General features: G+C 54.8%; 1 protein-coding gene across 1 annotated transcript in view; it reads right to left on the bottom strand.

The window, feature by feature from the left end:
• Positions 1-846: 846 nt before the first annotated feature.
• The window catches only part of BMP7 (bone morphogenetic protein 7), an 88,960-nt gene continuing 75,158 nt past the window's right edge, over positions 847-14,648 (bottom strand). Inside the window, exons 4-7 of the mRNA XM_024750319.1 lie at positions 10,851-11,048; positions 6,127-6,203; positions 4,605-4,715; positions 847-1,425 (exon numbers count right to left, since the gene is read on the bottom strand). Coding sequence (XP_024606087.1) covers positions 1,276-1,425; positions 4,605-4,715; positions 6,127-6,203; positions 10,851-11,048 — 536 coding nt within the window. The 3' untranslated portion in view covers positions 847-1,275. The remainder of the gene's footprint in view (positions 1,426-4,604; positions 4,716-6,126; positions 6,204-10,850; positions 11,049-14,648) is intronic.

Here is a 14,648-nt window from a genome sequence, read left to right as displayed (position 1 = left end):
GGTGCACGCCATTTAGGGGACCCACCAGCTAAGGCAAGGGAGGCTCACGCCAAGAGCCACGTCAGAAATGGCACCTTCCAGTCAGGACACTCTCACGACAGCTTCTGGAGGCTTCTGTTTGAGATTCACATCTGCACACCCTGCATCCAGCAGACCTCCCACTGTGTCACCTTTCCCTTACTTCGAGGGGCCGATTCTTGCGCAGAGTCCTCAAAAAGGGGTCTGCGAATGAAAAGAGGTGACCACGGAGGCCCTCATCAGAGCCCAGACTCCAGGACACTGCTATCGATGACCAACGGAGGAGCTGGCTTGGGGGACTGACGGTCCCCCTGCCCACCCACCCCTGTTGAAGGCTAGCGTGCTTCTGAAAGTAGGGCTATGGTGGCCGGAACTCAGGATCAAGCTGCAGGTTCTGTCCTGAGCTGTCCGCCTCCATCTGCCAACCCTCACTCACCTCCTACCACGGGGAGTGTTGGCAAACCAATTCCAGGCGTCTGCCGCTGCTTCACATGCCTGTTTTAACTTCTGCCACCACGCACTCGGCTGAACGATGGAACCTATTTATTCTTCGAGGTCCACTCCAAGCAGAAAATTTCCCTCTCCCCTGCTGGCCAAATCTTGGCTTCTGGGTGAGTTTACGTAAACAGTGGGCCTCGGCAAGCCTCAGAATGAAACCGGAATGGCACGGAGAGGGGGCCTCCCCTCCCTCCGCCGGCCACAGCTTCTGTTTATGAAATCAGAGTAAACCAAGAAATGGGGATAAATTGTTTAGGAAAATATATCTCTACCATCCTAACCATTTTCATTCATTCGTTTTATTGTGACATTTATTACAGGGACTTCCGCGTTAGTCTCCCTCTCGCACAGAGACGAACGTGCCCACCCCTGGCCGCGGCCCCTTCCCCCCGCTGCTGGTGGCCGGGCTGAAGGGTGTCATCATTACCCCTGGGAACGAGTCGGTGCACAGCTGAGACTTCACAGCCAGCGATCGGGGCCCGGCAATTTTTCCTGATATATGTTTTCCCTGTTAGGTTTTGCCTGCAGCAGCTTGTAGGATCTTGTCTGTAGGATGCCAACGAAAAACGGATCAAAAGCCATCTGCCTCTCAGATTCCTTAACGCTTCTACAGCGCTGCAGCTGGAGAGGGGGACGGGAAGGCCTCGCGAAAGGCAGCTGGGCTGCGGGCTCCTCGCCGAGGTGGTGGGAGATGCTGGGCGGCGAGGGGCCCAGGATCTGGAGAAACGTGGCCCCGAAGCGTCTGACTTCCAGGAGGGGCTAGTGGCAACCACAGGCCCGGACAACCATGTTTCTGTATTTCTTCAGGATGACGTTGGAACTGTCATCGAAGTAGAGCACGGAAATGGCATTGAGCTGAGTCGGAGCACAGCAAGGCTTGGGCACCGTTTCCGGGTTGATGAAGTGCACCTGGAACACACACCAAAACGGTGGCAGTGGTGAGACCCGGTGAGTCACTCCTCCCTGGCCTCAGTATTCCTAAAAGGAACAGGTACTGCTTGGACAAAAGTCCCCCGCAGGTGACACTCACCGGTCACTCCCAGTTCTAAGCGCTTGATGGGTAACTAACTCAGCTCTGGGGTTATTCTTGATTCACAGATGAGAGAACCAAAGCATAGAGGGTCACCCAGCACATGGCGAGGAAGACACTTGGGGCCAGGATGTGGGGCTGTCCTGTGCACGGTAGGATGTCTGACAGCATCCCTGGGCTACACCCACTAGAATTCGGAGGCACTCCACCCCACCCCCGCACCGTGACAACTAAAAATGTCTCCAGACATTGTCAAATATCCCCTGGGAGGCAAAACTGCCCCAAGTGGAGAACCACTGGGCTAGACGAGGGTCGGCCTGCAGGCCGATCCCTGCTCCACCGCCTGTTTTTATGAATAAAGTTTTACTGGCACACGCCACGCCCATTCATCTACACATCATCTGTGGCTGCTTCTGCTTCTGCATTACACAGCATCTGTGGTGAAAAGGTGCAGCACAGACTTTCAGCTCTCGAGGTCGAAAATATTTACTATCTGGCCCTTTCCAGAAAAAGGTCGCCAACCTCTGGGCCAGACCTGTCCTGTCCAAGAAAACTATCACGCAAACCACATGTGTAATTTAAAACGTTCTAGTAGCTACATTTTAAAAGGTGGAAAAGAAAGAGGTGAAATTAAACAGTATATTTACTCTAATCCCAGATTTCAAAAAATTATCATTTCAACATATACTTAGCATAAGAAATCATTAATGAGATATTTTACATTTTTTTTATACTAAGTCTTCAAAACCCAGTGTGTATTCTGTAGTTGCAAAACATCTCGATTCAGACTGGCCACGTTTCCAGTACTCACTGAAGAGCCACCACGCAGGAGTGGTCACTGTATCGGATGGTGTGAGTCTAGACTATACTAGGCTGTTCTGCATCTTAAGCAGTGAAAATGGGAGGCAGAGAATTCAGGCAAACCCGTGGGGGGATGGGCAAACCCTTGGGGGGATGGGCAAACCCGTGGGGGGACGCCCACAAGAAGGGAGGAGGTCCAGAGGTAAGGACGAGGAAAGGGGTCAGCCAGTTGCCCAGGTTTATTGTTCCTTCTGGCTCGTGGGCGCCTACGCACCTTACGGGTGGTGGGGCTCGGGGACAAACTAATTCAAACGTCGGCAGCGGCCACGCAAGTGCCACGGATGACCAAACTGGGCCAGGAGTCAGACCATAGGGGACGGTGAGGACCGGGGCAAACCAAAGGGAGATGGACACAAGCTGCCCAAAGCCAGTGCGATCGGATGTGCCGAGTGCTCAGGCCAGCTGTCAGTCCTGTTTTGTTTTTATGAGAAACTTCCAGGTGGGCCAACCGGAAACCCTGTGGATGACCCTCCGCCCCCAAGCCCCAGTCTATGACCTCCCACGTAGGTCAGCGTGCTTTTTAAACTGTTTTTTTATGTTTAATCTCAAACCTCACAAATCTAAACCTTCCCCCATCTCCTCCATCCTTGAATAATGTTAAAGCAAGTCCCAGATGTTAGCTCACTTCCTCTATTTCGCTAGGACTCTCTAGAAAGCAGGGATTCACTTCCTTTTCAAACATGACCTCCGTTTCAGAATAATCAAAGGACTCATTCTGATCCTACAGCTTCCTGGTAAATTGCAGATGGAGAGAGTGTCACAGGGCAGCCAGGCTTCTGCTCCGTGGGCAGGGCTCAAAGAAGGGTGGAGGTGTGCTCCTGGCAGCCTGGGAGACACCCCCCGTCACTCTGGTCCTCGGAGCAGGACAGAACAGGGGGACACTGGCATGGGGGACAAGTTCAGGCCAAGGAACAGGCTGGGGTGACTCTTCATTTCCAGCCTGAAGACCTTCGGTCCTGAATAGGGCTTCAGAGTTTACTGCTGTGGGAGTGGGGGTCCTGGCAAAGCAATGCTTCAAAAAAGAGGCCTTCCCTCAAAGGGCAGAGCCTAATCCAAATAAACGGAACAGGGGAGCGAGAAGTAACACACGGGGCAGGGACAGGGAAGAGGGAGGCAGGTTACTAAGCAAAAGCAGCACAGAGCTCTGCAACAGACAGACCCGTGGTACAGAGGAGATGGGCCTGGGTAGTGAGCTCTCTATCACTAGAAGCATTCAAGCCAGAGAGGAGGACCAGTTGTCAGGGAAGGCCCAGATCATGTTCACAGCAAGAAGGAAGATAAACAACGTCTCTGAGCCTCAGATTCTAAGCTAAAGAACAAAGTCTCTAACTCGTATCACTCTTGTTGTTGGTAAAGTAGTAAAAATAACATCTGTTGAGTGTCCTCTGTGCTGGATACCCCGTTAAGAGCTTTAATTGCATCATCACACCGAATCCTCCAATGACCCCGTGAAAGTTCAAAGAGCCCCATGGCTGCCCCCCATCTCTCTACCCTATTGTCCTGTTTGCCATCTTCCTGTCGTTCCCTTCTCTGTTCTCCCTGAAGTCCCCGCATTTGTTCACTTGACTGCTTCCCTGCCTGGAAAATGAGGCTCTGAGTGCAGGGACCACGTCTGTGATGTTCCCTGTATGCTGTTCCCTGCAGCGTCCCCAGCTGTCAGCGCAGGGTCTACATGTAGTAGATGCTCAATAAACACCCTTGAATGGCTGAACCACAGAGTTCAAGGCCAGGAGGCAAAGCCACGAGCTCTGGGAGGGGATGAGCCCTCAAGCCTACCCGACCTGGAGGAAGCCCAGACGTTGCAGGGCCTGTGGATGTGGATGCTGACAGCCAGGAACAGCAGTCGCCTGACGGAGGCAGGGCCAGGGCGACCGCTGTTACGCACAGTGGCCTTTACCCACGATACCTTTAGGAGCCCACGAAACTGTTCTAACTGCTTCTAAAATTAGGAGAAATAAAGGCACTCTAGGGTTGAAGACATACACAAAGATTATAATACATGTTAGTAACTATAATTTCTAGTCTTGTTTTACGGAGGTAGGGCCCACGAAAGCAAAAGTGCCCTGGGCTCCTGAAAGCCAGGACGTGGTCTTGGCCAGAGACCTGCTGTGGCCCCAGCTCTGAGGAGCACGAGGCGAGATGTGGCGGCCCTGCTCCCCTAGCTGCCCACACCCCTGCCGGCGCGCAGGCCACTCACCAGTGTCTGCACGATGGCGTGGTTGGTGGCGTTCATGTAGGAGTTCAGAGGGAAGGCGCACTCCCCCTCGCAGTAGTAGGCGGCATAGCCTTCGGGCGCTATGATCCAGTCCTGCGGGAGAGAGTGGAGGACGAGGCGGGGGGCGGGTTCAGAACCACGTGGAAAGTGGGAGCCGCAGGGTCCTGCCCTCTAGGCCGCAACATTCCTCCTGTGGGCCAGACTCCGAAGCTCCCAGAGGTCAAAGGCACGGCCCACCTCCTCATTTGCAGCTGGGGCTCCTACAGAGGCAGCCTTCCATGGTCCCAACAGACTGCAGAGTGAGGGAAAGACCGCCGGGGGCTGGGCTGAGCCCAGAATGAACACTTGCTCTTCGTCGGAAGGTGGCACAGAGAGGGGTGATTAGGGTGGCATCAACCTTACCCCTACTAGGTGGTAACCCGTGGGCGGTTTGCTTTAAACAAAGCCTCCAGGCCTCACTTCACCCACCCAGGAGAGACATGACAGTAGAGCCGACCCAGCACAGGGCCTGGTACACACGTGTGCGACTATGTAAAGGATGCACGTGGTCGGGTTAGCACAGAAATGTTGTGCTAGCAATACACATACCCCTCCGGGACTCAAGTGCATTTGGGGGCTCTGTTCCAGCACTAGAACGTAAGCACGGCCTGGCACCTCTTAGACCATGGATGTTGTCATAAGAGTGAGGACAAAATCGCAGGAGGACTCCAAGCCGGCTGTGTGCACAAGTGCCCTGGGGGTGTATCTGAGGACATGATGACCTGGGAAGAATCTGGACCCTCCCACTGAACTACAAGCTCGCTGAAGGGAGAACAACAAAACCAGTGGCCCTGAGGATCTCACGATGACAACACCCTGTCCGGGGATATTTGGGCTCCATGAGGGCAGGCACATAGCTGTGCCCAGGGCTGCACCTCTAGTGCCCAGAAAAGGGCCCAGAATGTCATAGATACTCATAAAGAGTTGAGATACCCTTTTTCTAGGATTCATCCCCTGCCCTGCTCCAGTCAAATGATTCCAGAGGGGCAGCCACAGTCCTAGGACATGACCCCAGCCCTGAAACAGCTGATTGGTTCAGGAACAAGCACCTGACCCGAGCTGGGCCAATCAGCACCTTCTCTGGGAATTGGAATCACAGACAGGGGAGGGAGAAGCAGACAGGGCAGAGGGTGGAAGCCCGTCCTCCAGGCAGCTGGATTCCAGCACACGGACTCGGCCACGTCTGAGAGAAGCAGCCAGTGCAGGATGGAAATGGGGTTCACATGGAGAATGAGGTTCAGAGTCCACATCGTTTGGGTTTCTGGTTCTAGCTTGAGTCTCAACCATGTTTCTGCTCTTGGGTATCATGGGGCATCCCTGGAGCCTCTGGTTAGGACGCGATACTGGAGTCTCAAGAGATGAGAAACACGGCTCACTGCACATGCGGGACCCAGCCCCACCACCGGGGGAGCCCACACCGGAGGCCTCACACATCTGGGGCCGATCCAGCCACCGCCGCCCTCACCTGCCAGCCCAGGTCCCGGAAGCTGACGTACAGCTCGTGCTTCTTACAGGCCTGCCTCTGGTCGCTGCTGCTGTTTTCTGAGGAGCGGCACCGGGGGGAGGAAAAGGAAATACACACAGATTAGAGTTTCCTCAGTCTAAGACAGTGGTGTGATCCCAAGCAAACTCTGAAAGCTGGAGGGTGACCCTCCTGACACAGAAGCCGGTCAAGCACCTGTAGCCTCAAAACTCATTTCCATCCCCAGCAAACGGCCTCTGTAAGGGAGGTACCAATGCCCCCGTCTCTCTTACGCAGTCTTAGCTCACAGCTCTCTCTGGATCCTTCTGTGGACACTGTTTTCTCTTGTTTGGATGTGGACATCTGCGTGGATTCCGTGTGGGGGTCCATCTCCATCCACATCCACACACTGGCTGCAAGAGCCTACTCAGAGGGGTTACTTCCACTCAGCCTCACTTTGTGAGGCCCGCCCACCTCACAACGCTCAGCCCCGTGGAGCGGGCGGAAGGAGACTCGGACAGGGCCTGGGACAAAGCCCCACCAGCGAGAAGAAATGACAGGGCAAAAAGTCAAGTCCCACTGACCTTCCAGAAAAACAATACTGAGGTTTCTCTGAGGAACGAAAATGATGCACTGGGGTTTTCCAGAAGTATGTAAAGTTTGTAGGAACTTTGGGTTAGGAATTGAGCCCTTGTAAACATGTAGAAATCTGTTTCTCTCTCTCTTTGTGTCTATGTCTCTCTCTGTCTCTGTCTCTCTCTGACACACACACACACACACACACACCCACACACACACACACACACACACACACACACACACACAGCTGCCACTGCACAACCTCCCCTGAACCCAGAAGCTAGAGGGATTCATTTTTTTTCTTAACCACGACCTGTCTCTCCTCCACCTAAAACTTCCCAGGGGCTTCCTATCAGCTTTTTTGAATATCCCCAATTGTACACGTATCTTTATATCTAGAGTTCAGAAGAGCGATTTTTTAAAATGTACAAACCAATGAGGAAAGGACACAATTGATTATGACAGAATTGCATGTGTCTTTCTAGGAGGGATCCTGGCTCCTAGGAGACACTCAGGACCAGTGAGAGGATCTCAGTGAGGGGGGCCTAGACTGGTGCGGAGGGAGCAGCCACCTTCGGGTATCTCGGGCTCTCATTACCTTGGTGCCTGGTATGTCATTCATTCATTCATACAAATTGTTAATATCTACAGATTTGCAGATGCTATTTTGGGCAGTGGAGCTACAAGTGTGAACAAAACAAAGCCCTGCCACCGAGGGGCTTATCCTCCAGCGAGAGGCAGATAATGACCAAATGAGGAAACACCAATTCCATTCCATCTAGACGAGCGCTGTGGAGGAACTAAGGGAGGAGAGGAGGACAGGAAGGGCGGGCTGAGGGGTCTGTGCCACGGGCGCTAACCAAGGCCTTCCGAGGAGGTGATGTTCGTGTAAGAACGAAAGGAAGTGAGAGGGCGGGCCAGGGAGGAATCCAAGGGAGGAGGTCCCAGGATGAGGACGGAGCAGGATGCAGAGGAGGGTTAGGAAGTCGGCAAGAACCAGGACAGGAGTGGCGGTTCGCAGAGGGACGGGCAGCAGGCACTAGAGCCTTCCAGGAATGAGGAGGCAGCGCTGGGGTCAGCAGCCAGCGGCGTGCAGGGGGGAGGTCTGCTTCGCTGGATTGAGCTCCACGGCTGGGGGCGGGGGGAGGTTAGGGAGGATGGAGCAGGAATGGGGAGTCCTGGGCCCCCCTTCCCCACTTTGGGACCTAGCCTGAGGGCCTTGAGATAGAGAAAACCAGCTGCAGAGGTACTAGGGCTGCTGGAGGGCCAGGTGGTCACTGATATACAAAGGTCAAGCTCAAGGGAACCATCAGAGGCGAGCCCAGGAACCTCCTGGACCATTCACTGTGCCATATGGCAGGCACAGACACTGAGTGGAAGGCCTCCATTGCTGTGGCCATGCCTGTGGCCCCAGGCGTCAGCCTAGGCCAGGGATGTGGCAAAGAAGCTGTGCGTGGAGGGCCAACGCTGCTGGCTGTTTGTTGTCCTGAGTAAAGAAGGATCTGAAGCTTTGTGTGGGCTCAGTGAGAAGAATGTGCCAGGATTGATTAGCAATGTCTGCCATGAGCAGAGGAAGGGCGAGTAGGGACCTTACTGCCACTTTTCCCAACCCTGTCTGAAAACAAAGCAATGATACGTGGCTTCATGTTTGAAGCCCAAGGCCCAACAGACCAAGGACAAGAGCAGCTCATGAAGCTAGTTGTGGGCATATCAGTACGGGGTGGGCCCTGGCCCTGCCATCAGGGACCTCAGACACCTGGGTCCTTCAGGCCTCCTTGGAACGTGGCTGATCCGGGAAGAAGTGGTTGGAACTCCTATTTCACTCTGACCTCTTACTAGCAGAAAGATGAGGAAAGGGAAGAAAAGAGATGCTCAAGAAGTAGAATCCTAGTTCCCCTGTTCCTCCTGTCCTGCCCACCCATCCCAGGCCACGGCAGCAGGCAAGCAGGAGTGGAGAGGCTACTGCTCACCCACCTCCGCAAACCCGGCCAGAGCAGCCGACAAGTTACAACCGGTGCTGGGACTCAGCTCCCACCCCCATGGGTCATCTGGTGAAAATGGCTAATGACTAGGGAGTTGGGTCCAGTCGCGGGTGAGAGGCAAGTGGAAGGGAGGCGAGGGACCCGGTTTCTCGCCCCAAACCACACGGTCTGAAGAGCAGCTGAAGGCCTTTGCGGGGTGGGGCTGGCCTGCAGGACGTGTCTCTCTAGCACACAAGGGCTGCCACAGGAGAGAGGATTCTACTCGTGTGGCCCTGCGGCAGGATTCCCAGCTCATCGCAGGAGGCAAAGCACTTCAACCGGGCGTGTGCGTACACACACACACTCAGAGATTCTGGTTTACTAAGCCTGCGGTGGGGCCCAGGCTTCGGTATTCTTTTAAAATTAAACTCCCAGGCAGGGTTTAGGTGAACTTCAAACAGGGCCAGGAAGTAGAAATCCAGAGCAAGGAAGCAGATCCCAGGCAAGGAAGAACAGCTGCCACGTGAGACAGTGAGCGCCCCGTCCTGTGGGGTTACGTAAGTGCAGACTTGATAGGGGTCCTCACCAGAGGATGCAGTGGGGGAAGCCGAGTGTCCAATTTTAAGATTTTGAGACCAGTCCCTCCCCTTTCACTACCTCGGTTAGACCGTTACACCTGACAGACCTCCGAGCCACGGGAGTCTCCGCGGGGATGACGTTTGCTAGCCCTTCCTGCCTGATTGATATAGAAAAGCCTCTCATAAATCTTCCTATTCCAACCCTCCCTGAGTGCCCCGCCCTGCTCTCCACCATTCTCAGAGCAGCCAGAATGAGCTTCTTATCAACCCCACCCCGAATCATAGCTGGAAACTCTGCAAAGGCTTCCAAATTTGCTTTGGATGAAATTCAAACCCAAGATGAGGCTCCCGAGAGGACTCTTGACTGTGCTCACTCCCCAGCCCAGCCACATGGCCTGCCCCCCTCCACCCTCCCTCCCAGAGCTGCCACGCAAACTCCCTCCACCTGCAGGTCCCACTGCCTGCAGCGCTGGCCTCCTGCCCGCCCGGCCTGGCCCCTGGGGCACCAGCTCGCCTCGGAGCTCTCAGCTGGCAAAGTCTTCTCTGAACCACCCCCTCAAGAGTCCCTCGTCACCACGTTCCAACTCCCAGGCCTGGTGTCAGTGTGGCTGTGAATGACGGCAGGCTCCTGCCCATCCTGAATCATCTCTGCACCACGGCTGGGCTTTCACTGGTGAATCCCAGCCCCCAAGAGCCCAGCGCAGAGGAGGCTTCTAATACAAATGAAGAGATTCGGTTGGGTTTTAATTTGGGGGATCACAGATGCCCTTGGAGCAGCCTAGAAAAGAATGGATGCACCTGCCAGAAAAGAATCTAAAGATTCTTTTAGATTCAAAAGCTCTGCACACAAGCTCTGAAGCCACACGTACCCACTAGTACCCACACAGCAGGACGCCCTGCTCTCGAAAACGTCACCAACTGCAGTAACTGTAATTTTCTTTTTCCTCGAAAAGGAAAATGAACAGAAATTTCAAAATTGTCCAGGTAAGGCAGAAGAAGCCATTGACAATATAAGTGAATTTGAGGGTGGCGGCCCCTTTCCCACCTCGCCATCACCCTTCTACACGACCCCCGTGTCTCCCTTCCACGCTTCCTCCGACCAGCCCCAGGCCTCTCCCAGCTCACGATGAACCCAGAGCCGGGACGGCTCCACAGGAAAATCGTACCAGCCGTATTCAACAAGTGTTAAAATTTGCCATGAGTTTCAAGTGTCTTTCACTTGAAGAAATAAAACTAAAGATGCAGCACACTGCCCCCGTTTCCTCCTCCCCGCTCCCCGGGCAGCGGCCTCCCTCCCTCCGTTTTTTTGGAGCTATTGTTTCGTCCGCTTAGAAATTTACATGATTGGCATCTTGTTACACTCATGTTTTGCTACTTGCATTTAGAAATGAATTTATGACACAATTTATACCCGGAAGATGGTGAGCTCTGGGGTGGAAGGGATTCTGTGGGCTGTGCTTCCTGCGGCATTGGTTCCAGAACCATCTGTCAAGCACATGCGTGGATTCTGAGTCCCACCCCAGCTGGGGTCCCACAGGGGGCCCCCTGTGGGCTCCTCGGGGGCGGGCGGCGGGTGTCCACGTGTTAACCCTCCCGCCCCCAGGCGTACCTGCGACGTTGGCCACCCGCAGGGCGTCCTGGTTCTTGGGTGTCTTGGAGCGGTTCTGGCTGCGCTGCTTGCCCCCCGTGGAACGGGTGCTGCGGAGGTGGACCTCGGTGGCCTTGAAGAAGGCCACCATGAAGGGCTGCTTGTTCTGGGGCCCCTGCCGCCCGATCAGGCCTGCCAACTTGGGGTTGATGCTCTGCCCTAGACAGGAAGGAGTCAAATGCACAGAGAAGCGGTTACAGGAGAGGCGGTTAGTGGGAAGGGCTGCACAGACTCCGCTTCATCCGAGGCTCGCGATCCATCCGCGCGCCCACCACTCGTCCATCGCAAGTGTGGCCTCAGCTCTGACCCTACACCAGGTTGCTTTAGGAGCTTGTAACACGGTGGGAACCACAGAGAGAAAACTCCCTGGCCCCTGAGTGCGCCCACTGGTGGGGAAGGCGGCCAGGAAACACGCAGGGCAGGGAGCCCGTGGTGATACGTGTGTGGAGACAAACGGAGCAGGGGAGGGGTAGGACGCTGATGTCTGCAGAAGGACTCCAGCTGGTGGAAGTTCCACTCGCATCTCATTGGCCAAATCAGGTCATGTGATCCACCTAAATTCAAAGGGTGGGGTCAGTCCCGCTTGGTGCCCAGGTGGGTGGGAACAGTCACAAGCAGCCCCAGTGACTGCCACCTTCTGCGCGGAGGGACCTCTTGAGCAGAGAGGTGGGTAACAGCGAGGGAGGGAGCCACATGTCAGGGAAGGGGGCAGTGCAAAGGCAAAGGCCCGGAGGTGGCGGGGGCGCAGTGAGAAAACTGGCCTCCTCTTGGAGCAGAGACTAAGGGTGAGAGGGCCAGGGGAGTTCAGGGCAAAAGTGGTGGGCACAGCAGGGGGCAGAAGCAACGCAGGGTCCTGGGGGCATCAGCGAGCCCTTTACCTTTATTCCGTTTACTCCCGCAACTTCATGTCCACCCAGAATCTCAGGATGCGACCTTATTTGAAAATAGCACCTTTGTAGATGTAATTAGTTAAGATCATACTGGATTAAGGTGGTTCCTAATCCAATGACTGGTGTCCTTAGAAGGTCACGTGAAGACACGGAGATGCATGCACACACACACACACACACACACACACACACACACGCAGCAGCCTTGTGAAGACAGAGCCCAAGGAACACCGACGGCCACCAGAAGCTGGAAGAGGCCAGGAAGGACTCTTCCCTGGCACCTTTGGAAGGAGTGTGGCCCAGGACACCTTGGTTTTGGACTTGCAGCCTCCTGACCGTGACAATAAAGCTCTGCTGCTTTAAGTCCCAGGACACACACCCTGTCTGCATGAAGTGGAAACCACGGGGTGTTGGGCTGAGGAGTGGGCAGCTGGAATTGTTTGTAAAAGACCAACCCAGGCCACTGCTGGAGACTGAACTGCAGGGGGTGAGGCTGGAAGTGCGAGTCTGGGCAGGGGCGACGGAATAGCGCAGGAAGACGTGACAGGCACTGGACGGGGGGCGGTGAGGGCAGAGGCGGCCGGAAACCCTCAGACCCTCGATGGTTCATTTTGAAGTTCATCTTTAGAATTTATTTTATTTTCAGTGTCTTGTTTTGGAATAATTACAGATTCACAGGAAATTGTGATAAAAATGTACGGGGAGGCTCCATGTACCCTTCAGGAGGTGGGGAAACCAAGGCGGAGGGTAGGGGTGGGGAGAAGACCTGGGAAGTGGAGGACAGAGGACAAAACAGTGCGACTGAGCAGCTCCTCTCTGAAATCCCCACTGGACGCATGAGGAAAACGGGCAGGGGACAGCAGGATATCCCAGCCCAGGCCTGGCTCCTGATCTAGGGGGAGAGACAGCCTTGGAGCCAAGACGTGCTCTGGCCCGGGGCCCGCCTTCCTGGGTTCACGCCCCACCTCTGCCACTCAACACACAGATGCTCCTCCCAGCAGAGCTCTGCACGCCGGAAGTGCTCACTAACCACCGGCTAAGGGCAGCGGTCCAGGCCGGAGTGGAGACTGCACCCCGGGGAGAGTGTGTAGCTGGACAAGCAACGTGAGGACTGAGCCCAGATGCCCTGTCTCCACCTGAGAGATCCGGGGAATGCAGCGGAGGCTGTGCACGAGTGCCCGGCGGGGAAGGATCTGGAAGAAGCTTGAACAGGAGGAAGGGGGATGCCGAGAGGATGTGGGGCTCTGGATTCTGGGGGAGAAGGCGGATGAAGCAGTCATAGTGTCCTGTGCTCTGCGGGCGGGTCGAGTGTGACGGGGGCCTACAACAGGCTACCAGCTCCGGCAACGATGAGACCATTGGCCAGTATATACTTAACATCACGTCTGGTGGTGATAAGTATTCCAAAGGAAGGTAAAGCAAGAGGACAAAGAAAGCCCACCTCACTCATGACAAAACAGCTCAGAGAGGCTGAATAACTTGCCCAGGGACACCCAGCTTGGAAGCAGGGAAGCTGGATCTGAACCCAGGTGAGGCTGCTTAACCACAGCAAATATGGTGCCTGCAAGCTGGGTGCGAAGGGTCAGAGGTCAGCGAAAGCAGTGCTTCTGAAGGCCCCGGGCCCATCCCCATCTGGAATCAGCTTCACCTGGAGCCCTCCAGACGGGCCAGATGTCCCGAAACCCGGCCTCCCAAGGACCAGGTCAGCATTAGGGGGTTCTCTCTGGCTGTTTAACAACAAATGTTTAAAGAGCGAGCTCTTCCACTCACCGCTACTTTACCTTAGTCGCTTTTAATGCCGGCTTTCCTGCATTCTTTAGCGGGGTTTCCTCGAGTTCACCCATCTATAATTTGAATGATTCTATAAAAGAAACCATTAAAGCCGAGCCCTCAGGAACTGTGTCCCCCCTGGAAGGCTTTTAGGGCAAAATAAAAACGCCTCCCCGAAAACCTGATGCTGTTCCAGATCCAGTAAATCCAAGCACTGGGGGCAGTCGCTGGGCATCTGAGGGAGGGTGTCTGGCTCGCTCTGGCCACTGTCAGGACAGCCACGTCCAGGGACGCACAGCCTCAGCTGAGACATGGGCAGACAGAAAGGAAAGAAGAGGGTCTCCAGGGGGTTGAAACCCACACCTGCCGCTGACCAGCCTGTGTGGGCTGAGAGAGGGGAAGTCACGTGCTGGGGCCTCCATTTCCTCATCTGTGAAATAGGGATGATGCCATTTGTCTCACCCATGCCCTCTTTTTCTTCCTACCCAACCCAATTTTTATTTAGGCAGCCGTGTCTTAGAGTGACCCCAGCCTGGCCAGAGAGGGCGGGACCTGCGGCCTTATACGCGGCAACCAACCCTCCAGCTACATCGACTGGTTCAGGAGTGGGCACGTGACCCAACTTAGTCAATGAATGGAGCACAGGTATCCTAGAAGTTTCCAAGTCCAGAGCAGCCCTCTCTTTCCCTGGACAGGATTGAGGGAGGAGGGATGGAGAGAGTCCCAGAAACAGCTACCATCTGGCAACCACGAGTAGACCACATGTCCAAATGGGGCTGACCTGCTGGAGGGAAGAGCAGAGAGACAAACAGACATGTGATCTCTGGTGGTATCACCGAGCCACTGGATCACACCATTCCTGAAGCTGAATCCTTGCCCCGGCCAGCCAAACGAATAAACCCCTTTGATTGTTCAGTCCAAGTTGCCATTTTAGGGTCATCCTTGCCCCTTTTTCAGAGGCTGGAGAACTAGGGAACAGGGTAGCAAGCCATCTTGGGCCTGGTAGAGAGCAGGCACTCACAGGGCAGGTTCTCATACTATCACCAAGTATGAGAAAAGATGAGAGCTTTCAAGGTAAAACTGACTGTCACCACAACAG

The sequence above is a fragment of the Neophocaena asiaeorientalis genome, unplaced genomic scaffold (genome assembly GCF_003031525.2).
Source record: "Neophocaena asiaeorientalis asiaeorientalis breed wild unplaced genomic scaffold, Neophocaena_asiaeorientalis_V1.1 scaffold606, whole genome shotgun sequence".
NCBI lineage: Eukaryota > Metazoa > Chordata > Mammalia > Artiodactyla > Phocoenidae > Neophocaena > Neophocaena asiaeorientalis.
Note: the sequence above shows the minus strand (reverse complement) of the source record. Positions and strands in the feature narration are given on the sequence as shown.